This window comes from Ammodytes marinus (assembly GCF_949987685.1).
Source record: "Ammodytes marinus genome assembly, chromosome: 7".
Classification (NCBI taxonomy): domain Eukaryota; kingdom Metazoa; phylum Chordata; class Actinopteri; order Uranoscopiformes; family Ammodytidae; genus Ammodytes; species Ammodytes marinus.
Window position 1 is genome coordinate 24,087,871 of NC_137211.1, and position 26,582 is coordinate 24,114,452.

Here is a 26,582-nt window from a genome sequence, read left to right on the forward strand (position 1 = left end):
AGGCTACTATCAGACTGCCCTGACCCACTACTCAGGGCTGGCAAAAATGTCAAAACTCATGCAAAATAGATGCCAAAGATGGGTATTTTCACTTTTAAAATCTCTCTCTTTTCGCTACCAGCTCATCAAATAATGGGTTGAGTCAGCTCCTTTTTCACTGGCCTTCCAAATACAACAATGTACGGGATGGAGGGATGCCTGGAGGGCAACAGCAATAGCCTCAAATCTGCGGTGCCAGAGCACACAGATCTAAAGGATTTGAATTCCAATAAATATTTCCTTGCTGACATACAGTATATCATTCAATTTACTGTAGAAACACTTCACATTACTAAAAATAAAGATGCTTTTTACTGCTGTTTCACCAGGACTTTTCTGTTAGGGGTTTTAAAGTCATTCAGCTTTTGAGAAATGAAAGCTATTCGATTTTCTTTTTTATAAACTAGGAGCATCCATATTACGTTTTAAACCACAATGAACTAAAACACATTGGCCATCACAATCAGAATTGACAATCATCCCCACATAACTCTTTAAGTGCCTTCTTTACAGTGTTGATACATCAAACATATTTAACATACTCCATGGTCATTTGAGAAACCACATCAAAGCTGGTGAAGCCTTCGTTGGCAAAGTTCTCCTTGTATTGGCCCATTTTAATGGCTTCCAGCCACTCATCCACTGTGGTGAAAGAGGAGAAGTCTGGAGTGCTGCGATCGAGAAGAGGTAAGTGGACACTGGAGGACAGAAAGGAGACAAAGGAAAAACACAACTGCCTGTGAGAAAGCTGGATCTTGAAGGGTGTAGGTCACTGGCAGTGTGAAACGATGAAGGTCCTCTCTTCTGTACCTTGACGACAGTGGTGTCATGGCCTTGAGGCTGTTGGGGTTGCGGATCATCTTGTCTAAGGTGCTGACAATCTGGCTGAATTTGGGCCTGTTGTTGCGATCTTTCTGCCAGCAATCCAACATCAACTGATGCAGTACACTAGGACAATCCATAGGGGGCGGCAACCTGTAGTCCTGCTCTATGGCATTGATTACCTACAAGAGTTAAATGATTTTGAGTCTCAGTACATGAGTAGAATACGATTCAGTCAGAAATACAGGCAACACAATCAAAATCACAAGTGAGGTGAAATACAACCAAAGCTTGATTGTTGGCATTCGGAATACACCTAATTATAGCTTGTGCTGTATGGTAATCCAATATTAGAAAACTGACATTTTGTGAAACATGCTTGTTTGGGTTATCTTCAGCAAGACAGGAAGTCAGGAAGTATGGTTGGTACTGACGACAGGGGGAAGCTGGAGTTGTGCAGAACAAGGCTATCAAATATTGTTTACATGTTGTAGTAGCAAGCTAGCTAGTCACCAATGCAAACGCATCTATATTTTTCTACAGGGCTTTACTCACATCTTGATTGCTCATGTCCCAGTAGGGCCTCTCCCCATATGACATCACCTCCCACATGACTACGCCATAGCTCCAGCAGTCACTGGAGGAGGTGAACTTCCTGTACTGAATGGCTTCCGGAGCCGTCCACCGAATGGGAATCTTCCCTCCCTGGAAAAAAACGTGTTTGGAGTGTGGAAGTGTGGAGGTCAATAGTGGCACCGCTGACTGAAAGACAAACACATTTACTGCTTCACCACTACACCACGAGTACCCCCCTAGAACTTCATCTTTTGTCCTAATTATTATTTAAGGGACTTAATTAATATGGCACGTTGTTTAAGATGGAGACTCACCAGAGCGCTGGTGTAGGTGGGGTCTGAAGTATCTTCCTCAAGGAAGCGTGACAGGCCAAAGTCAGACACTTTGCACACCAGATTGCTGTTGACCAGGATGTTCCTGGCTGCAAGGTCTCGATGGACATAGTTCATGTCATTCAGGTACTTCATTCCTGATGCTATGCCACGTAGCATTCCTACCAGCTGGATCACTGTGAACTGCCCGTCATTTTGCTTTAAGAAAAAAAAGAAGCAAATTGTGATGATGTTAGTTACAGCAGTGTTATTCAGTTAAAGGGGAAGTAAGTGATATTTTTTTTGTTAATATAAGTGTTAAATATCTCTATATTCATACAGCAGTCACTTAAACAGTATGCACAGTTCATAACACAGGTCTCCCAGTCATTCAGCTTTGCAGTAATTTCCTGTTCAAATTTCGAGTATCCCGCTTGTTTTACCCAATCAGGAGACAGAACGCTATAAAGAGGCGGGTCTCTGTGCCCCTGAACGATGACTTGCTGCTCTCCATTGCAGCACTATCTGATGTAGACGGCTGTGTGTTCATGTGGTGATGACGTAGGAACGAGGGAGGGGACTGATAACTACAGTCACTGATAGGAAGTTAGCTAAAAGGACCAAATCTCTTACTGCTCACTTAAGTGGTAAGTTACAAGTTAATTTTAGTTATCTGTGAGTCTTTGCCACCAGTTGAAATTGAGGCTTAGCAAAGAACATGATTGAACTCCATTTGCTTGGGCTTCAGTTGTGGTTAGTCTGAATTAACTTTTGACCATTTATTCTCGTACACAGGGAAAGGGAGTTTGAAAGTCTAGTAATGGAAACAGCGTGAGGTTACTGAAGTGAGTAGCCTAATGAACAACCCGCAGTTTCACTAATGATGACTGGAAGCTTTTGAAGTTAGTGATATTAGATAAACCCATTGCTTCTTAAGAATAGCTATAACTGTCTACCTGTTGCCGTTTACAGAGATGGCAGACAGTTACAGGCCAGAATATGTGAATCAAAAACTGGCAATTTGGTGTCCCGGAATGGTGGAATCTGGCAAGGTTTTGGGCATCGATTGCTGAAGTAGTAGGGGATTGGCGAAGTGTGAATCTCCTGGAGCCAGGCTAAAGAGACACTCGTGAAACTGGGCTAGGGAATAAGAGGTCCTCTGATGGACAGGTTTCTGAAGGAGGTGATTTAAAGTTCTGAAACATTTCAGTATTGCTGGAACGAAGTCTAGTTTAGTTGTAACGCTGTGAGTGAATCCATTGTTATGAGGTTGCATGAGCGGAAAAGGAGAACAGACAGGTATGCAGTCAGTAAGGCCACTAAAATGTATCTTATAACCGCACCCTGGTCTAATATTGAGTCATTAGCATGGCTTCACACAGCGTCAAACTTTTTCATTAATCGGTGTGTCTTTACCCTGAGGAAGGAGTCCAGGGATCCGTTCTCCATGAACTCTGTGATTATCATGGAAGGACTGCTCTTGGTCACCACCCCCTCCAGATGGATGATGTTGGGGTGGTCGAACTGGCCCATGATGGACGCCTCACTCAGGAAGTCCCGCCTCTGCCGTTCAGTGTAGGCCGCCTTCAGTGTCTTAATAGCCACCAGAATCTCTCTCTTCCCCGGCTGCCGGAGATTTCCACTGCACACCTCCCCAAACTCGCCTGGCAAGAAGACGGGAGCAGTCAGAGGGAGGTGGATGACATTTTGAAAGAGCACAGTTAAACATCTTATATTTCTTAACCTGAACATTGTAGTAAGTGCTTTAGTCAGTATCACTTAGTGAAATTTAAGTACCTAAAAGTATTATCACTTATCTTCTCTGACATGATCTTGATGTCATTTATTCACAAACTGAGCTACCATCTTGACAATAATATGACACAAATATGGCCTGTTCCATTATTTCATGGCCAGCTGTACGAAGCGTTGAGTACCCTCAGAGCCCTCATGAAGAGTTCCAAAGAGTCCACCAAAAAATCCCCTTGTGAAAAACTCAGTTGTTGAGTTGTCAACTCCCTCCGATACCTGACATGATATCCTTTTTCACACAAAGTTGCCCTTTACCTGCACCAATGACTTGTTCAATCTTGACGCAGGTAAAGTCAATCTCCTTGGCAAACTCTCTGACTGCTTCATTGGGGTCTTCATATGTGAAGGGGTCAATGTAGATCTTCATTCCTGGTGACACTTCAACAGAGAGACAGAAGAGACAGCAACAGCCATACACGAAAAAAAAAAAAAAAAAAGAAAACTTAAAGCAAAACGATCCTGCATTGTTAACGTACTCTCCCGGAACATGCTTCATGAAACATCAGTGTTAATGGCTTTCAGTTTATCTGTTAACAACATGCTGTGCGCTGTAATAAAACAGAATATATATACTTACTGTGACCACTGGTGTAATGTTGGAGTTTGTCTGTGAACTCCGTTTCTGGCCTTTCCGAACTTCGCCTGCTGGAAACAATCAAACACACAGAGGCGTGCACGTCAATAGTTCCATCTCCATGAACTGAGCGACTCCATCCATTGATGTAGACCATGTGATAGAGCTCTGTGTACAGCCGATTCGATACCAGTAAAGAAGAATTTGTGTCTGATGCCGATATTTTTTCTTACCTTGCTCTGTGTTTTGGTTGTGTATAGTTGTGATTTGGACTGTTAACAAGTGAAAGGAGATGTGCAGTGGGAGGTGTGTTAGTAATGCCATAACAGCACAGAGCAATTGTATTTATAAGAGGGATTTGTGGAAAAGGGCATTCTGTGTTATTGCCATTGCTTTGTAAAATATGTGCACATTATAAGATCCTGATGTGATGACGACCTGGATCATTACCAGCTACCTTTTCCAAGCCAAATTACTAGTCACCTCGCAAGGTACAATATGTCAGCATGCAATATAGCCCCAGGTGGCTTGTTCAGCTCTCCATTAAAGGTGGAGTCAGCAATTCTGGAAAACACTTGTTGACAAAATCACTTTTTGTCAAAATCAATGAATATCTCCTCACAATCCGTATCCTGTTCTGTGTGTGTGCTGGAAAGTATAATACACGGCCTAGGGTCTATAAACTTGTACATAAACAAAGGGAATGTAAACACAAGGGGCCCACGGTAGCTAGCAACATGCCTGTTTACATAATCTAGGCTGTGTATTAACACAGGATTGTTTTTCAGCACACACACAGTACGGACAAGTAGCGGATCGTGAGGAGATATTCACTGATTTTGACAAAAAAAAACAATTTTTGACAACGAGCATGCTCCAGAATTGCTGATTCCACATAAAATAAGGTTTTTTGATTATCAATAACTCACACATAATCTCTACCTTTTTACCTTATATGAGCTTGTTGTTTTGGTTTATTGAATATTAATGTGTGGTTTAGTTACATGGCTCACCTGCGGCAGACAATAATGAAGACAGTGATGGCAATGATGAAGACTACCCCTGCAGCAGCCGAACCAATGATTAGGGGGAGCTTCTCCTGGATACTGGAGTTGTATTCCTCTACAAGTCAAAAGACACAAAATAAATGTGAATCATTTTCAGATACAGTCTTGATCCAGAGATGCTTGAGAGGGAAACATTTGTGCAAAATTAGATGGCTAGTATATACGATTGTCATTCTTACCATCCGTCATTGTTTGGAAGTACATTTTGCCACTAAAGCGTCCAAAGCCGGCGACAGTCCGTGCCCGAACCTGGAAGACGTAGATAGCTCCAGGCTTCAAGCCTTGTATGACTGCAGTGTTAGTTTGACTCCTCGTTAGCGATGAGTTCCACTCCGCCTGGTTCTGAAAAAAAACATGCATGAAATCATGAAATTAAATCAGAAACAATTATGTCTTAAGTGACTCCTGAAAGTGTTACTAAGTAATAAATGTCACTGTCAATCCATGAGTCATAATGTCTATGAGCCATTGTGAGGAAGCATGTCTTTTTGATTAGTGGTTCACCCTTCATCACTAGCACTGATGTACCTTCTCATAGAACTGCAGTTCATAGTCCAGGATAACTCCGTTGGGTTTATCAGGCTGGGACCAGGACAACGTGATGCTGTTAGGGCTTCTGCTGACCTGGTGGATGATTGACACCGTTGATGGAGCTGTGAACAAAACAAGAGGAAGCAAACTTAGAGGGAAATACTAACAGGCAGAGAGTTATTGAAACTGAAACTCCTAAGCCCATTTGGGTAACTCAAAATCACTGAGTCGGTAAAGTGAAGTTGTTATGCCATGTAAAACGTTGGGTTAGCCTCACCGGCCTGGTTGGTGGTGATGTTGACAGACGAGTACTGTGGTGAATAGGGACTCTGGTCAGACACTCCGTTGACAGCCTGTATTTCGAAGGTGTACTGGGTGTGAGCCAGAAGGTCACTGATGTGGACACCAGTGTCGGTCAGTCCCAGTTGACGTGGGACAAACTGCACATTGTCTCCACAGCGTGTGCAGCCACCACGCCCGCTGCCACAGCTCTTACATATAATGTTGTAGACCACGTCTTCCCGGCCACCGCTCTCCTGTGGCGGGCTCCACTCCAGCTTCAGTGAGGTCTCGTTGACTATGGAGATGACGCTTTGTGGAGCTGATGGAACGGCTGGAGAGAAAGAAACTTACACTAGTACCGCTCTTCAAAAAGTGCTTTTAGTATTATTATATCGGAAATGTTGGGCAGGTTTGCAACAGTTTTTCGAAATTCTTCATTTGCCTCTACTTTCCCACAATACAGCTTCTTGCCTCTTGTGTCTCAAAGGATATCACAAATATAAGATAATCGAAGGTACTCCATATATAATTGCCAAAATCAGTAATCGATTGCTACATATTTTATAGTTTAATATATTTAGACAATAAAATAAATGTCCTTCTGATCATGAAGTATTTCAAATTCTTCTTTTCCAAACCACAGATTTAGGAGGAGCCATTTAACTCCTGGTCATTGAACAGTGGACCAGTTATTCACTCATGCAATGGCACTGGAAATGTCATGGTGTCAAGTACATTCTCAGAGGGTGGTGGGCTTCACCAGCATTGTGTCTTACACTTATTCCGGTCGTGATTTTCATGATGTGAAGGGTGTCTGCTGTGGTGGCCTAAGGACTACATTTCTGCTCTCTGCAGTGGATGTGTTTTGGTGTGTACTGGGGCTGTTTTGCCAATGTCAAGGGGGCATATGAAAGTCAGCACCTCCATGTCTTAGACTGTATTTCATGTTCATGCTGTAGTTTATTGGCCTAACATTATGGGAGTGAGTCACTGTCTTAAGAGAAGGACTTCGGGTGCCTTGGGGTGATTTTCATGAGTGATGTGTAGCATCATCACTCCGTCATGAGCTTTGAGTAATGGCAGAAATCATGAGATCACTGACACAAGTGACTTCTGGAACTGAATTTCATTTTCATTTTCCTCTGCAGGGTGTCTGGGCCAAGCTTAGACATCTAGGAACTTGGAGAGGATATACTGCTGCTTTAAAGGAGCCACTTAAAGGCACTGTGTGTAATAAAGGTGAATTTTGGCGTGATAAAAAAATTAAATAAAAACTTTTTCAAGCTATTATACAATCATTCAAACATACATACTAATAATGATTATTATATTCCATTTCTACCAAGTCTGTTCTGAAAACCGCCAATTCCCTTCACTAACTGTACCTTTAAGATTGTTTGGGTGTCTGATTAGGATGCCTCCCTCTGGATCCAACAAACATAGGTGGATACTTTGGGGCATGAGACACTGCAGGGATTATCTTGCCTAAAATCAGCTTTGGGTGTCCCTGGAAAAACTGGAGGACATTGCTAGGTGGAGAGAGCGCTGGGATATCTTGCTTGGCCTGCTGCCACCTAGTTCTGGATAATCCTCATTTTTGGATGAACGGATTTTTACTTATCAGTCTAGCCTTTCGTTTTCAGTCTAACGGATAAGACAGAAAACAGTATTAATCGTGGAAATGATCTAAATGGTCAGCAGTATACAGCTTAATTTCTGTGCCCATTGGCCTCAGAATAAGCTACTGTAACTACATTGGCATCAATGTAAACAGCCTATGTTTTGTGTGTGCACTTCTTATCAAATAACTTATACAGCTGTTTGCAGCCACGACAGTTCATGTAAACATACTTGTACAGGGCATCTGTGGAGGGTCGGAGTCAGCGTGGTAGTAGCCGCTACGACATACACAGCTTGTTGCTCCCTCGCTGGTGGTTCTGCTGTTAATGGGGCACTGCAGACATTTGGTGTCTCCCTGTGCAGCCTTGAAGAAGCCTGATACGCAAGCTGTAAGGGAAATACACAGCAGAGAATGAGATGCAGGGAACACATAGAAAAGACAACAGGACTGAAAAAAGATGAAGAAAATGAGAGAGAAAGCTTATTCATGGTGCCCCCCCCCCCCCCTTCCCCACCCCGTTCAGTTGACAAAAGAGAAATAAAAAGCTTTTATTAAATCAATCCACAAAGTCAGCTTCATATCATATTGGCTATTGGCTGTTGCAGAACCAAACGTATTAGTATTAATCAGCTCGGAATATACTACATCTGAGTCTCTTTCAGCTATTTTTTTCACAAAAACTATACATTTATTCATGATAGCCCGGATGTCAGCATTTCATAAAGGTCAGTCGATTGAAGTGACATGCAATGGGACTCCTTCAGATCCTGTCAGTTCTGCTGTTCATGTCAGAACATGTGGAGCAGAGGAGATCGTCTATTTTTGGAAGTGATTTCCTTTTTTCATGATGGGCCCATGGAAATAATTTAAACTTATCATAGCTTAAGTGAAGTATGACAAACTAGCTTTCCATTCAGGCTTTTTTCTAAATACATAAATATCAGCATATTTCTCTATTCCCAGGAAGCTGTTTCACACCTGACTGTGTAACATCAGATGCAATACAGCCAATCAGTATAGTGAGTAAAACGGCTTCAAACGACAACATTATTTCCATGAAAAACAGTGAAACAGATCAGTCACAGCTATACACATCCTCAGTCAAATATACTAAAGATCAATACATATCCAATCACTGACTGTTTCACCATAAAAGTTAAGCAGTTTATTTTTTAACAAGGCAGCTCCAGAACACAGTTACAGTGTTAAAATACATTACATACAGCATATCACATTCTCAGACCTCAGCATCTCTTCACACATAGTTAGTCTGAGCCTCACACACAACACAAATTGGTTCAAAATTCTAAAAGTTTACCCTTTTATTCTGATATATATAACTTGACCGGGAAGACTAATCTTGGACTTATTAATTCAGGAACTTTCTTTAGGTCAATGAACATAGCTTTATAAATATTCAATGTTGCACTGCTTTGTGTCTAAACAAGATCAGCCACCAATAAGTAAGAATTCAAGTATACTACTATCCATTCTATCAAACGCTAAATGTTGATAGACGCTGTGCACACAGAAACTTTGAGTGAACATATTTTTTTAATTAAAACAAGCATCTGACAGTGTGCTTGGCTTTAGCGTGTGCATACTGTATATGCAACGACAGAGCAATTTTAGTTTTAATTTTAGACAGCAAAAAATGTGTCCTTCCTTATCACGTTATTGTGATGCCTGTATGAAATAGTTATGCATCATTGCCGTGTGAGGATGAGATCATGATGTTGTGATAATAATTGATTTAATAATTGATTGGATTTATATAGCGCTAATGATAATGATAACATTAGGTGTTAATGAGTCAACGCTATGTGAGAAGACAGAGGCATGAGACCCTTCCTAATTGAGTTTGCTTGTCCTCCTTGATTAGACACACTGAGACAAGGGGAGGTAATATTACTGTAATGAGATGGTATTATTCTTAAGGTGGTATTGTGTGCCTCAAGTGAGACACCAATCAGATGTCCTGTTGATATACATATTTTATTTAAATAAGGTTGATGTGTTCATGGCACTAGTATCTTTCACATGGAATTTATGTACTGGACACAAAGAGGGACAATACAAAAGGCAGGGAAATCATTATTCCGCAAACCTTGTGTAGAATCTAATTTCCTAATGTGAAACAATGCATGCCAACCATACAATGTGAGTGTATGAGCTCTTCAACCCCAATGATCCACTGCTGGGCAAGTCAGTTTATCCACCAAACCAAAAGAACTTCAATTTAAATTCTAGCGGAAATTGCAAAGATGTATTTATTACTGGAGATATCAAATCTGTAAAGCTGAATTATGGGGCAATGTGAGCCAAGTAGATAGTTGGTGTTGACTTCCATATGGTTAACTTTACCAATACAGTGACACTACTGAGGGGCTTGTCAGCTGTCACCAAGTGGTACTGACTGATGAAAGATTTGGTCATATACTGCGCTATTTCCTTGACTTCCTCTCAGTGGTCTATAACCAAGTAGTAAAATGGAAATGGATGGTGTCTTTACCAGTTTACACCATCCTTTTTGCAATGTTTGTACTCCAAAAACAATGTGAAAAAAACAAAAACTTTTTTTTGCGGCCGCTATACCGATGCAGATGAGAGAAAAAATTGCGCCCTATCCACACCTACAGTAAATACAGTATCTCTTCAATCTTACCCTAAACTCAGATTGATTCCAATCAGCAACATCTCAGTTTAGCGTACAATTGAAGGGATATTAATGTTTTAGGTAAGTATTTTAATAGGTGGAGTTTTTTTTTCTGGCCCTGTTACAGCAACATCTCCCCCGAACTCCTAAAGTGACTGTGTTGATTGCCATCTCCATAAGGTAACACACTAACTATGCTAAAGTACCTCATACAACCCCATTTCAAAAATACTGAACTATCCCTTTAACACAGGAGACCTTCTAATTATACACGACAAAAGAAGGATAGTATCCAAGTCCCTAAGTCCCTGCACATCTAGTCTGGCAGTAACAGGAAAACAGAACCGTTCCCACTAACCAGAGACGAGAACAGCATGTGATGAAAATCATGAAAATTTAATTGCTTACACAATGTGCAATTATTAAAGTAAAAAATTACATGGAAACAGTTGTCACAATCTCGCAAAAGTTACGGAAGATAAACTTAACAAAAAGATATGGCTTTACTGTGGGCCACGTGTCATTATAACACATCAGAATATGCCGCAAAGCTTATTCCCACAATGCAATGCAGGGACAATTCAGCCCTAGAGGTTTGACAGTTTTAGTTTGAAAATCCTTTGACCTTGATTTGCAGACCATAAAGGGAAGTGTTGTCCTCCTGTGTGTTAAGGAGAATAATGTTCACACATGTTAAGTCCTCACTCAGACAAGACACAGTCAGCGACTCCATCATGGTTAACGCAATGGATCAGAAAGAGAATTTCAAACCAGGGAAACTGTACACAGCTGTCAGTAACAGGATAAGGTCTAGAAAGCGTGGTGAATCAGCATTACCCCACAGCAGCACCCTTGCACAAATACCCACAATGTTGAATACTATTTTGATTGGTAAGTAGCTCAAACCTGTGGAAAAAAGTCTCAAGTCATCACTAATGTATGCCCCACTGTAATTTGTGACATAAGGTAACTATTTATAAAGAGGCTACACATAGCTGTAAATCGGCCTTAACTTAACAGGTTTCTAACTATCTTTATCATTAGCTACCATATTCATCATCATTATCTTTGAAGCTGCTATCATGCTTTTCGATAAGCATCTTAATCTGCTTGTAATTTTAAAAACAGAGACGATCCATGCTCTGGCTAAACCCACTCTTGTTTACGTTAGACAAGTAACGTTGAGTGGTAAAGTTAAATAATTTAGACCATTACATTAAATACCATTAATACATAGGGGATGGGGATCCATGAATGGAAGATTGTTATGTACATTCCTTCCCTATGTCTGGCTGATGATTGGTCGTCTGAATGCTTCAATGCTCACACCAAAAACACCACACAGTGAACACTGTCAGTCCACAGCCACATGATGGCCCTAAGAAACATTGACAACTTTGGTCGAGGGACAAAGTAAAGGTCTGTCCCTAGATTTGATTAGGACAAAGAGGTCTTACAAGTTGAAATATCTAGTAAAAAATCAGCAAATCTGGAAACGCTGAATACCAGTCCGGTTTAGACCAAGGGTGTTTTCACTGATAGTTGCGATAATGATACATTATTTACAGTATTGCAACAGGTCTGGTTCTCTTTCACACCTATTAATTCCTCTGTTCCAAATGCATTGCTGAAGCGAAACAAAATGTAACGGAATAAGCCAAGCCGTTCTTGTCAATCATTGGTCAGATCAGGTGTCTGGGGCGCTGCACCAATAATGTAGGTCCCAAACTGCTCTACAATTGGTCAGATTTCCATGCACGAAAACTACAGAAAGAAACTACAGGAAGTAGATTGTTTTCCTCATCGCATAACGCATAGCGCAGCTGGCTACGGGAGCTTGTTACACAATTCTTCCTGAAGTTGGGTCGGAATAAGATTCTCACCACAAACTGACCTCACCAGAGTTCGCTTGGAATCATACAGAGATCACCTCTTCCACAAGGACTTGGTCTGTGATTGCTCTGTTCTCATCTGCCCAAACCAACCGCAGCAAGGGTTTTCTCAACTCGTACACAAGAAGGTAACAAGCAACATACCTGAGAAGTCATAGACTTGCTTTTACATGAAATCAGGAAAAGTCAAGAGAGGTGTCATACAGTAAAGCAGCAAATGTAAAGCAGCACTGGTGGGCTCCTTACCTGTGCACACTGTACCATTCTCCAGTGCCTCGTATCCGGCTTTACACATGCAGCGCCCAATGGGTACCATCCACTCTCCGTCCCCATTACAGTACAGCTTGATGGGTACATCCACCTCCTCCCCGTTGGGAACACACACCCCTCTGGCTGACACCAGAGAGGTGCTCTCTGCTCCGGACAGAGTCTCAGGAAAGACGGCGCCATTCTGGATAACTTTGGGACATTTCCTGTAGAAGACTCGGACAGCGATAATCGACATGCAGGCGCCATAATCCTGGAATGCCAGGTAGAAGCCGTTGCGTGAAACAGGTCCAAAACTCCGGACTTCGCTGTTGAACTTCATGATTCGACCACCGAGATCAACCTGTGAGAAGCTCTCGTCAGCCGCTATGGTGTCCACCTTCACCCAGGGGTTCTCCATCCAGGGCGGGGACGTGTACGTGGCAGTGTCCGAGTCAGACTCGTAGTAGTACAGGTTAAAGGTCTCCTTGCAGGAGCCAGGGACATTGGGTATGGAACTGCAGTCCCGCACCGAGAACTTCATCTGAACGTGGATGCGCTGAGCACCACGCCGGCGAATGTATTTTGTACGAACCCAGTTGTTCTGGCTGCTAGCAAAGACCTGGCACACCTGGAATGTTCGAATGGTGTTCATGTTTTCATCATAGCCGCTCACTTCTTCCCACTAGAAGACAGACAGGAAACAAATCTATTGATACGGTGACACAGAATACATTTACAAAAAATAATAATACTTTAACATTTCGTTATCCTTAAGGGTAACACCTCCTCTGACTCTGACCTAAACATCAAAATAGGTAGTTCGTCTTTTGTGCCGTTCTTACAAGTCAACTGCAGCCGCAAATATTGTTCCTGTTGACCTCCAGTGTCAGTACACCATCCATCACTGTTAGGTGTGATTAGAGATCAGTGAAGGCAGTGAACCCTTCCTGAAAGTACTGGGTCAAGGTTAGACTTCGATTTCACTCTAATTTCACATTTACTGAGTCATCTAATATATGACATAGACCAGTTCACTTTTAATCCTGCAGGTCATTTTAAGGGGTTAGAACAAACATCCAGCTGTGCCATGTTCTTGTGAGGACAGACTTGTTTGAGATGTTCTGAATTAATCCTTACTGTATTAACGATTAATGAGGAGTAACAATACTGACACTTACAGAAAGATGCTGTATCTAATATAAATGTCATATCTTAACATATATTATTCATGTTTCTCCTGCATAATGTGCAGTACATATATATCATGCACACATGTGTGTCTGGTTGGGGCTCGCTGTCATGTTTCATATGTTACTTATAGACAGAACTTAGTTCTTACCCAATTAATTATCTCACGTACTAGGGATTTATCTTGTAATCAATAGCCCCTTTTACACAGAGATTGCGGCATATTGACGGGACAACATCACTCCAATATGCCGGCTTTGCTTGCTTCTATTTACACAGAACCAAGCAACACCGGCCTGCTGGCGTATCAGTAGCCCCTTTTACACAGCGTTCCGGAATGAAAGAGGTGCTTGTAAACAGCGTCAGGTGTGACGTAAACATTTAGCGCCGCGCCGGTCAGCTGCTTTACAACAACAACACTGGCCGGTGAATTGAGAGCAGAAGTGCTGGAGCTTGCAGTAAGAGGGCTGTATTTTACTGTCCCCACAATGTGCCGGTTGATCTCGCTACGCGCTGAGTCCAACATCACTGGGACTGTTAACCAAACTGACAAAATCACTCCGCTCACTGCTTCACCTCTGTGTCTGTGTGTGTGTGTGTGTGTGTGTGTGTGTGTGTGTGTGTGTGTGTGTGTGTGTGTGTGTGTGTGTGTTTGTGTGACAAGTTGGCTGTGAGCAAGTCTCTTTGTGAGGGCAGCGATCTGCCAATCAGACATACACATACACATACACACAGTGTGTGAAGTCACGTTACTGTAGACAGAAATAAAGTGTGGATATACGCTCAGACTTGGGACAATAATAGTGGCGGCGATCCGGTCGCAGCCTAGCTTAGCCTAGCCTAGCTTAGCCTAGCCTAGCTTTCCCATTGTACAACTTCCCCTGGGCAGAAATAGACTCATAAACTCTGCAAAATGAAGCGTGGGGGTTTGGATTGAGCAGCGGACCTTATGACCAGCTAGATTATACGCCGTTCCTTTTATTTGGTGATTTTTACGTGACATCAGGCTGGCGTGGTTAATGTTAAACACACGTTCTTCAACTGCTAACATGGTCGCATGTTTAGAACGTAGTCTATGGAACGTCAAACGCCCCCCTGTTCCGCAACAACAAGCTGGCCGCATTTATACAGAGAGGTGGAACTGATTGTGTCGGGAATCTTACTACCCCCAGAGGTAGTAAAATTCCCGGAACAATCTCTCGCACCTTTCTTCCCTCGTTCCGCAACCGTCGCATTTATACAGCAGGGCAGAGGGCCAACATTACGGCATATTCCCGGCTTTCACTGGCTGTGTAAAAGGGGCTAATGACATAATGGTCTCCCTAAACTGGAAATCCAAACATCAAATATAGTAACTTTGTCCATTGATAGAATGATATGTATTGACTCCTTGTCCTTTCATTTGGGATATTTCAAAGAGGAGTTTTATGTGTGGTTTTCCAGCTGTGAATCAAAAGATGTTTATACTAGTTTAGGGAAAACCACCACTGCTGCTGTACATGTTTACTGACTGCATGCTTTTGTTCCACTTACCCCCTGTGATGGGTAGATTGTCCAGCCCAGTTCAGCTGTTGCTATTGTTGAATCCATTAGCACTTCTGCAGAAGACACAAATGAAAAGTTAGTCAAGTTTATTACAGAATATTAAATGTTATAATTTCACCTAATGTCTACCTACTGGCAAATGAAATAGTCAAATGAGACAGTGATTTTGGAGAAATCACGTTTTGTCAAAATCAGTAAGTATCTCTTCACAATCTACTACCTGTCCATGCTGGAGATATTCACTGATTTTGACAAAAAGTGATTTTGACAACAAGCGGTCTTCAGGCTCGCTGAATCCACCTTCAAGAATACATTTCCCTTTGAACAAATCCAACAATTAAAAGTTTGTCAAAATTAAGACCAGATTTTTCATTAGCACTGTAGGGGAGAACGGGGTAATCTGAGCCACTTTTTACATTTGCTCCCCTCTAAGCGAGCTAAAATGATTTATCACTCAAATTTACACATTTCCCATTAATTCAGGATGTTTCCTAGAAATGGGCATTAGCAGAATGTTTTCAAGACAAAGGGCAGTGAAAATATGATTGTTTTAAAAAAAGTTGTCATGTGGCTCACTTTACCCCAGCTGTGGGGTAAACTGAGACAGACCAGAAAAATCAAGGGGGTAAAGTGAACCAGCTGGGGGTAAACTGATCCACTTACTTTTTCCACTCTGAAACTACCATAACAACACATATTGTAACAGTTAGAATCCTGAAAGCTAGCCACACATTCCAAAACTAATGTCGGACTAGTAAAACAATGATGGGGTTTGGTCAATTAAGCAAAGCAAATTTTCTAAACACTTGAAAGTAACTCAAAATCAAATACAACATATTATAATTCAAAAGGTTTTAATAAGATTCAAATGAAAGATAGAACCAGTTAGATTAGAACACAGTCTGGGGGTCAGAACACAGGACCCGAGCCAGCTTGTGTCTGGGGGTCAAAGCATAGGAAAATCAGAACCAGCGAGAACAGCCTAGGAGGGACTCAGAACACAGGGGAAGACCCAACTGGATAATAACATCAGCCTGTCATACTCTACTACTAGGCCTTCTCTACATTCCAGCCCTGAAGGTTACAGGGAAAGATGAGAAGGTGCTCTTTCCGTGTGGTTGCCCCAGGTCGTCTTCCTGGTGTATTTCCTTGGCATGATGGCTTTTCTAAAAAGTGTATGACATTAGAATAAAACATATGTTATGTAATATTACATTAAAATATGTTTAAGACTAAACTTAACTTGTGCCTCATGGTGGGGGAAATACACCAGGAAGACGACCTGGGGCAACCACACGGAAACCTTCTCATCTTTCCCTGTAACCTTCAGGGCTGGAATGTAGAGTAGGCCTAGTTGTAGAGTATGACAGGGTGATGTTATAATCCAGTTGGGTCTTCTCCTGTGTTCTGAGTCCCAGGCTGTTCTCGCTGGTTCTGATTTTCCTATGCTTTGACCCCCAGACACTAGCTGGCTCTAAGGGTCCTGTGTTCTGACCCCCAGACTGTGTTCTAATCTAACTGGTTCTATCATTCATTTGAATCTTATTAAAACCTTTTGAATTATAATATGTTGTATTTGATTTTGTTCAGAGTTACTTTCAAGTGTTTAGAAAATTTGCTTTGCTTAATTGACCAAACCCCATCATTATTTTACTAGTCTGACATTAGTTCTGGAATGTGTGGCTAGCTTTCAGGATTCTTACTGTTACAATATGTGTTATGGTAGTTTCAGAGTGGAAAAAGTAAGTGGATCAGTTTACCCCACAGCTGGGGTAAAGTGAGCCACATGACGACTTTTTTTTAAAACAATCATATTTTCACTGCCCTTTGTCTTAAAAAAATTCTGCTAATGCCCATTTCTAGGAAACGTGTAAATGTTAGTGATAAATCATTTTAGCTTTCTTAGAGGGGAGCAAATGTAAAAAGTGGCTCAGATTACCCTGTTCTCCCCTATATTTTTCTCCATAAAACAGAATTAATCTGTATTATTAACATAAACTCTATATAAAAGAGATTTTTGCACAATGTATCAGGCCTATCTTCAAATCGTATTCATAATTAATCAGCACATTATTTATGCTGCCATCTAGTTATTAATTAATCACAAGATGACATCGCCCATGATCTGTCAGGTTCAGCTCAGCAGGTGAATAATTGATTGATCACGTTGTACATTAACCCTGCATTAATCAGAGCTGCAAATAAAGGACCAGCCATTTATTATTGGCTTGGTGGGCATGCAAATGAAAAGAGCTCTGGAGAGAAAAAAAAACATACAGGGTCATCTAGTGAAAAAGATGGAACGATTTCAACCTATGTTACATAATTTTTTAGGCTAACCTTCATGGCAGATCAGTTTACAACATGAACACATAATTCTGCTGTTTGACTCCATTGTTAATTCCTTTATTATATGCAGTGTTTGGCTGTCAAACCCATCGGTCTATTACTCAAACTGGACTTCCTGGATTGTATTTTTTATCATCTCACAGGTTCCTTAAAAAGCACACACTCTCCCAGCACATATACCGCACCACCCTGACAGTCCCTCTCTGTCTGCCTGGATACTGTACATCTGCTCTCTCTTTCACTACACCCATAAGCCTCTGAGTGAGGTCCATAATCTCCGTGCCACACACCCCCCCAACCACCATGTCAGGTGAAGCCACGCTGCTGGGACAACACATGCTCAATTATTCACATCACATAGAGAGTCTGCTGCTGCTGAGTAAAGCTTCTTCCTTTAGTGGCTTTGAGGGAAGTCAGAGAGGCCCACACACAACGTATGAGTGGCTACAGCGCACAGCTCATCACCGCCATGCCTCTGTGTGCCCAAATCTAATTACGAAAGATAATGAAAAGAATTTTAAGCGACGATTGTTTCCTTCTGCTGGTTTCATTGTCTGTTGTCACACACAACTGAACACGCTAATACACGCGATGTGCCTACTTGGTTGAGTCTCTGCATTAAATTACCCTACAAACAGAGCAGAAGGAATGCCGTGAGTGAATGCCCCCTCACACCTGCTGCTTCCATTGTCAAGTTTCTCTAGTTAGCAAAGGACAGAGACCAGAACTACAGAATGGCATTCATCATGCAGAACACTTTTATAATTATTGGTGTTTTTTTTTGGGATTATTGGTGACACTAGAGGCATGTCAACACAAATTGGCAATTGATTTTGTTTTAATTATTTTAATAAGCAACACCAAGGTTTGTATTGCGCGCTCTACATAATATTTGTCCAAGCTATTTTGATAATCATTTACTTTCATTGTTCTTTAGGCATGAAACATGAAGCTTCTAGCACTTGTAGATAAATAGATAATGAAAATAAATTCTAACTGAAGTTTAAACATTTACTTTTTGATGACATGACTTTTTGATGATTTTCGAACTGAACAAAACTTGGTTAGAGGGGCACCTAAGGGGTGATTTTGTTCTCTACTTGAAGGAATAACCTGTGGAAAATTAATAAAACAAATGGTCACAATGCAAGCAGCAGAGATTGAGATACAAATCTGTGTTAAATTCCATAAAAAGTGGATCCTACACTTCCCATAATGCAACTAAAATAATCCTCTCAAACACAGATCCTTAAATTGCAGCCTCTGAAACAACAACATCTCGCTTTAACTTTCTGAAGACAGACACTTTTGAAGCAGCAATTGGGGTGAGAAGGCAGCCAGGGTTTGAACTTGTGTCTTTTCACCTACAATCAAGTGCAACTCCTTGAAATGGACTGAAATTGTCCTAGAGTTGTTCGAGTGTTAAAGCATGCTCAGAATGCAAATCAGGCTGTGGTTTTACATGTGTCTAACTGTGTGGATGCGTGTCTGAAACAGAGCTGACCAAAACATCCTGGAATTGAATCTATCAAAACTAAGATATCATCTTCCTGAAAATGATTCTTGATAAAGGGAAATAAAACACTTCCGTTGTCTGTGAAGAGGAAACTCTCTGGGCTAGATTGCACCACAAAAGAAGTTTGAGTCAGTATTACAAATATTCTCGATTCAGCTCAAAAGAGGCTTTATAAATGTATACATTTTATAATATTTATTTTTTTAAATCGATTTTGGCAATTTATGAATCAATTTAAAATCGCAGGAGATAGGAATTGGGAATTTTACATGAATACATTTTTTTCACCACCCCTAATTACAAATATGGAAAAACTGTTGACATAGTATCTGGTTAGTGATCAAGCATCGAATGACAAGTCACATGGGGATCCTTGTAAACAGACACTGTATCGGGTTGTATTAGTCATAGAAATCACAAATATATATAAAAATTATTTCTTAACCAAAGTGGACAAAGTGTACCGACTAGTGTCAAAATTAACAATGCCATACAAAACAAAACATACACGATTGGGTTATACATTTACGTCTACACAAAGATTATAACTTTATAGCATTACTGTCAGTGTGGTATTTGTTTTCTGAGTCAGAGGCAGAAATGCCAGCATCCACTGTTGCATCCAAATGGCCCATTTTTCCGGCTGCTCGCTTCCTGTTAGCATCAGCAGCGATTAATGAGGAGCTGGGAGGGAGCGGCGAGGCAGGTGTCAGAACCACCGCTATAGAGGACTAAAGAGGCCAAGGGCACTGACCCGCAACCAATTCCCACAGACTCAGCCAAGAAGGAAGCAGGAGGGACGGAGGAGACTGAAGACCTGAATATGTCGTGCCATAGAAGCGATGTAGTCTGTTGTGGTTTAAACACAGCCCTTTGTATGGGTTAAAAAGTTGTTTTCTGGTATTTATTGTATTTAAGAAAATATATATATTTTATTTTTTTCAATATGTAGTCGGTTTCCAAGACATCTCATTTTGAGTCAAATTACATACTGGAATATTTTTCTAGACTCATAGCGACACCCTCTGTTTATGGGGGTAGAACCTCCTGCTACAATACCTTATTTCTGGAATGAAATAAATAAATAAATTAAATTAATTTGAGCCCACAGTGCTCCCTGCATCAGACAACTGTTTTCACTCAAAAACATAGTAGAGCATGTTGCAGCGAAAGAGACAGATATTTCAGAACAATAACAGAGCTGAAAGAGACAGAATATTGGTCTTTGGCCTCTACGTATGTATCAATTAGCTATTTTTATATACAGTATATATCAAAGCTATAACATATCAGATGATGCTTGTTGGTGACTTTTACCCATAAATAGACAACACCAAAAAAAAGGAAAAATTATTGAGGCATCCTTAAATCTGGTCTGATCAGTGGACAAAGTTATAAAATTAAAGCATACAATCAATGCCAGCTTTTCTTTTCTTTTTTACTAGCCGGAGGACATAGGGGAGAACGGGGGAATGTGAGCCATCGGGTAATGTGAGACACCCCCTGTATCTGGGCAATGGAACACATTTTTGGTCATGTGAGATATATGTTTTCAAGCCCCTCTTATTTCCCTGTGGCCATAAAAGAGAGGACCTCATAGTGATGTTGTAAGCATTTTTTTTCACAAAAATTTCTTTTTTGCGTGTAAAAGTAAATTGTCTTGCAGTCAACTTAATAGATTGTTGTGCCAAACCAAATTGATTCAGGTAGAAAAACTTTTATCATACATGTTGATGAACTACCAACATATGAAAACATTTGATGATGCTAGCTAAAGATTAGCCTGAATTGCTACAAGAGTTAGTTTTTTCTCAAATTGTGGCAGTGGGGTAAAGTGAGACAAATGCTGTGGGGTAAAGTGAGACAGTGTCTGTGCCCTCTTTTAATGAATCCATTATATTTGAGGTAGCAAGGAGACTAGTTTGAATAAGACAAAAGACAATGTGGGCTGGAGGTGGGGGTTGAATGGTTGAAGGGGTGTCAGCAAGGGCATGGTTTGGCACGTATGTATGTGGGGGACAGGAGAGTGACCTTTAACATCAATAGACTAAGTAATATGTCTTTATTCAATGCATGATCCCAATAAAACAAATGCAAAAAAATATTAATCAAAGACTCAAAAGATGGAAAATGACAGCTGGTTCTAGTCCTGTGTTTCGAGTCCCAGGCTGTTCTAGCTGGTTCTGATTGTTCTTTTCCCCCAGACACTAGCTGGCTCCAAGGGTCCTGTGTCCTGACCCCCAGACTGTGTTTTAATCTAACTGGTTCTATCTGTCATTTGAATGTTAATTATTGAATATGAATTATATGGTGTATTTGATCAGAGTTACTTTCAAGTGTTTAGAAAATGTTTTTCTTAATTGACCGAACTACATGATTTTGTTACTAATCCGACATTAGTTTTGTAATATTTGGTTTTCAAGCTAGCTGTCAGGATTCTAACTGTTACAGCATGTGTTGTTATGGTAGTTTCAGAGTGGAAAAAGTAACTGGATCAGTTTACCCCCTTGATTTCTCTGGTCTGTCTCAGTTTACCCCACAGCTGGGGTAAACTGAGACACAAGACAACTTGTTTTAAAACAATCATATTTTCACTGCTATTAGTCATGAATACATTCTGCTAGTGCTCTTTTCTAAGAAACATCCTGAATTAATGGGAAATGTGTAAATTTGACTGATAAATCATTTTAGCTCCCTTAGAGGGGAGCAAATGTAAAAAGTGTCTCACATTACCCCGTTCTCCCCTACAGTATTTCTAGTGTTACAAATATATGTATTGATGTTCTACACCCAGCCCAATCGACTATTAAACTAACATAAATGTACAAAAATGCACTTTTGCCTGAGGCAAATTACACAATTTAGACTTTTATGAAAAGCCAACATGAAAAAACAACAATAATTTCAGTTTATATATGATGGCCTATGGTTGTTGTGTGTGACACTATTGTGTGTATTTGTAGTTGTATAGAGTGCATGTATACATTTGTGTATTGCAATATCTATAGTGTGTGGGTATTGACCATATTTCCAGGAGGCTTTCTATGGGCAAAAAGCGCAACAGCCAACAGCTTTTCATTGCAGAAAAATACAGCACTACTGCCTGTATGCAGATACATTATGCATATGCAGGTGTTCAGAATGGCAAACATGAAATCCGTAATGATCAGAGAGATCAGAGGGGAGCTTGGATAGCACAAGTTAATATATTTGTTAATAATGAAGAGCAGTGCTGCTGCGGTGATATCTAAAATGCAGGCAGGGCGGGCTGGCATTAGCTGGAGCCGCTGATGGGAGCTACAGCAGCGAAATGGGGACATGGAGGGCTCGCGAGGGCGGGGGTGAATTAGTATATGTGATTAGACATTCGTCACGACAGCTCCTCGTTCTCTGCAGTTTGAGAACAACTGACTGGACACAATATGCTGCAGGAAATCACTTGACACGAAGGACCTATACCAACACTAATGACATGATGTCCCAGCTGTAACTCAAACTATTAATAATTAATTATCTCCCCGGGTTGTAGAATCAAAATGAATTATTACCATTTAGGGATGGAATTTACACGTCAGTAAAACTTATGTTTGCTGTGATGCTTGTTCTAATCATACCCAGTAGACCTCAAACTTTTTCTGTCCAATAATGGCTTCCTCCCCTTCCCACTGGCTCAATCTGTCCCTGCATTCCTGCGGTATATGTTTATATCTATACAGTTTATATATATAGAGAGAGAGCTCTTGTTCTGCCTTTATCTGCATGATTCAATGAAAAGTAGGGCAAAGAGGAGGAGAGAGTGGGCCAAGTCCAGCACACATAATCCTTGTAGGCTGCGCCACGCTCTGTATGCCACGCTGGATTAAACCCACAGGGATACATCAGCGAAATTCACTTTGTTTTATGTCACAGCGCTGTCCGCCATGCTGCTTTCAGCGCCGGCTTTCATTCTCTAACACAGCTTTCTGCGTTATTAGGATTTTACTTTATTGAACGTGAGCCTCAATGTAATCTGACTAAATGTGATTTCTACATCCACAATGTAGAGATCACACTTACATACAGTCTCCCATCGCATGCTCACAGGTTGGTGTGACATCATCTCTTAACTTTGATCTGTTATTCTCTTGCAAAAGACAAGACAGGCCAGTGGTGTGAAGACAGTTGGTTGAATATAATTTGATTAATTGAGGAATTTGTAACAATTATATCAAATATCGGGTTCCGCATAGTAACTAATCTTGTGGCCCTGTTTTGTTCAGGGACGCTTTTTCAAAATCTAGTTTCAACACTTTGAAATTGCCTACAGTATATTTTGATCACACAGAGTGTATTAGGAATACACTTTATTTGATAAAAAATATACTTTACCACCTCAAATGATTTGACACAACCTGTGTGTGTGCATTTATTATTGTTGTATTCACAACCATTCATGTCCAGTGCATGAAAAGTCACGTTGAAGTCTCAGACAAGATATAACAACTATTTACCCATTCAATATTCGTCATCCTGTTGTTAATAATTGCAATATAACCTTGACAGGAAGCAATGACGATCTGCCTACATTTTTTTTACAGTCAAAGAAATAGAGCCTACTAGAAAAGTAATATTCTTGTGCAATGCTGTACAGTCTGATATCTTTCTATGCTTGTGTTTGAAACGTTATGCCTGAACTGAGGCTGCGTGGTTGGGAGTGTAGACAGTGTTGTAATATTTAAGACATTTGGGTCTTTATGGGCAACAGAAGGCTTAGGGACCAAAGAGCAGCAGACTGGTGAAAGAGACTGCGACAAGTCAGAGATTATAATTATAGAAACCTCTCCAGACCAGACAGCCATGCAGGCCACCTCACAGACCCCAGCTGGTTATAACCTTATCGCTAAATTGAGCTCCTCTCTTTTGATCACATGGCATTTTCCAAAGTTTGGAATTGTTTTAACTCAACGTCTGGATCAATGGGTATTGGGTATTAGTATTGTAATGATACCAAAGTGTTTGTTTCTATACTGGAAACAATAGGAATCTCGATTATTTTAGGTAATTTTCGGTATCAGACTTGCAGAAGCCCAAAAACTTTGATGTATACCATAACCTAGAAAATATTTTGATGAGACCGATAAGATATAGCCTATCATGAAACTGAGTTAAGTCATATTATATGCTAATAGTTTTAAAAAAAGATAATAGGAGTTCCATTGTTTTTTCATACTGATACATACATATCATAAATTCTACCAATAATGAGCCCGGACCCAAATACAATGAGAACCCATGTGCATTAAAATTATAAGTGAAGTGAAATGTTTTAATGACCCAAATTAAATAATATTACTCCATGTATCCTGGCAACATCACAGCTTGATTATGTTAATACCGGGTAGTTATCCAGTACTGGTACCGTACAAGTCTTATTTAATATCCGGGTACTAAGCAGTGAACCACTTGTTTACAACACTTTAACATTAGATGACATAAACATGCAACCCTCCAGTGTATGCTTCTGTAGTTTTCAACACGGACACAAAAACTGACATAAATAGTCCAGCATGGTCACATTTAAAAACGACAAACTGAAGGATGGAATCTGTGGTTTATTTTGTTGCTCTGCGAGGTCGATACAGAAATCTTTTAAGGCAGCGACATTCAATTCACATATTAATAATTCAGTTTGTTACGACAGGCGCGTTATTTCCCCAGCTCAATGAAACAACATCTTAACAATGTGGATCACTGTGTCAGTCCAAAACCAGACCTTTGCTTGTGACAGGTGCACTCACAATGCTTCAGCATGTTGCCTGACTTAACCCTTTACTGTAATCATCATGGTCTTTAATTTTTTAATCCTATTTATTTGGAAGCGGAGGCTCTTTGATAATATATCAAGGATCAAAACTGCCACTATTAATTTCTCCAGGAGTAATACATTGGATGTAGAAACTGCCTATGCTTTAGCTCCAGGCGCTCTGAACCCGCTCAACCTGAGAGAGCAGAGGAGTACAGAGGATGTCTGAGCTTGAGCCCAGACAGAGTGCCTAGTTAAGTCATTCCAGCTACCTGGGTCGCTGTTCTTCACCCATGGCTTGTTGAAACAAATCTCAATAGACTTCCTACCAGTATGTCAAGAGCCTCACCTTCAGGCCCAGTGCTCTGTAATGTGAATAGAGAGCACTAATAACCTGAGGTCCAGACTAGAGGAGGCTTGTTGCACAACATGTTTCTGTAACTCCATCATTTAAAAGCAATTAATGATTCAGTTCAGAGAACGCCTTAAAGTAGTTCACACTGCCCTCACCTAGATTCCTTTCAAAGAAGTTATTTAAATGATTATTATTAATGATTCCATCTGCATGGGGACTACATGATGCCTTGGGATTGAGCAGTTAATATTTTGTTAAGGTTATTGCATTGGCACCAGAAAACTGTAAAATGAATTCTAAACTGCAGGATCAAACAATTTGAACACACTTCCCATTGAGACGGGTCTTGTCTACCACCACTTAAGGCCTGGACTATAAAACATATGTTTTCTATAACGATTTCTTCAGATGGGAGTGAGGGGAAGGTATGATAGTCAGTGTGATATGGGAATAGTGTACTTCCCTCTCCTGCACATTGCCAGCTGCCTGCTGCATTGCAGATTAAAGCAGAATACAGTAGGTATTATCAAAATCTCTTTTGGCCCATCCATCTTCTAAGATAGAGTTGGACAAATTATACATGCACATAACAACTTACATACTTACAACAACTTAGTATAACCTGCATCCTCAATAGTGACCATAAAGTTGACTCAGATATGTTGTAGAGAATATATTTCAGACACAATGATGACTGTGGATTTTGTTTGTTACCACTTACTGTATATGTCATGTGCGGTAAACATTATTAACACAAAAGTTCATTCAACACTTTATCTGCTAACAAAGACTGTGTAATATGGAAAGCTCAGGAAATAGCTACAGCAGCATATTGATGCCACTAGATATGATGGCATGATTAGAACACTATCATGTTAAAATGAGATAAAAGCGCAACACGTTATAACGTTTTAACTTGAATTATTGAAATTTGGTCTTGGGTGGAGCAAGGTGGAGTGGCACATGGCGTTTGGGATGAAAGAAGTAATCTGGCCCACAAAATGGATATTAGTCCATCTCTAAATTTCAGGTTTTGACAAAACTGTCATGAATTAACATGTTAAATTCCATTACGTCATAACATGATAACTCATTACAACGTGATAGGTTTCACATAATAACTAATGTTTAACATGATCCATCTAACATTATAAAGTGATGCTGATTTATGTTTTTTATTTCCCTATTGGCATCAATAGGTTGTCATAAAAAGCTGGTGAACCTGAGGTTTTGTCAAAATATTTTCCAAGACCAAAAAAGGAAATTTGTATTGGGCGAGAAGTCTTTAAAGCATTATGGATGAATTCTCCGTGACAACCGTGCATACATCCACCGAGGAAGACAGTCGATGCATGCTGAAAATAAATAATTTGTTTGTTTGTTTCTCGTTCCTCTCATGAAAAATAAAAGCAGCT

General features: G+C 40.5%; 1 protein-coding gene across 1 annotated transcript in view; it reads right to left on the reverse strand.

Moving 5' to 3' along the window:
- LOC307252927 (ephrin type-B receptor 2-like) overlaps positions 1-26,582 on the reverse strand; it is a gene marked incomplete at both ends in the record, with an annotated part of 40,989 nt that overhangs the window by 8,671 nt on the left and 5,736 nt on the right. Inside the window, 14 exons of the mRNA XM_080030749.1 lie at positions 582-737; positions 850-1,043; positions 1,417-1,566; positions 1,752-1,967; positions 3,165-3,412; positions 3,816-3,938; positions 4,138-4,202; positions 5,148-5,256; positions 5,381-5,543; positions 5,730-5,854; positions 6,010-6,345; positions 7,866-8,021; positions 12,430-13,114; positions 15,154-15,218. Coding sequence (XP_079886875.1) covers positions 582-737; positions 850-1,043; positions 1,417-1,566; positions 1,752-1,967; positions 3,165-3,412; positions 3,816-3,938; positions 4,138-4,202; positions 5,148-5,256; positions 5,381-5,543; positions 5,730-5,854; positions 6,010-6,345; positions 7,866-8,021; positions 12,430-13,114; positions 15,154-15,218 — 2,791 coding nt within the window. The remainder of the gene's footprint in view (positions 1-581; positions 738-849; positions 1,044-1,416; positions 1,567-1,751; positions 1,968-3,164; positions 3,413-3,815; positions 3,939-4,137; positions 4,203-5,147; positions 5,257-5,380; positions 5,544-5,729; positions 5,855-6,009; positions 6,346-7,865; positions 8,022-12,429; positions 13,115-15,153; positions 15,219-26,582) is intronic.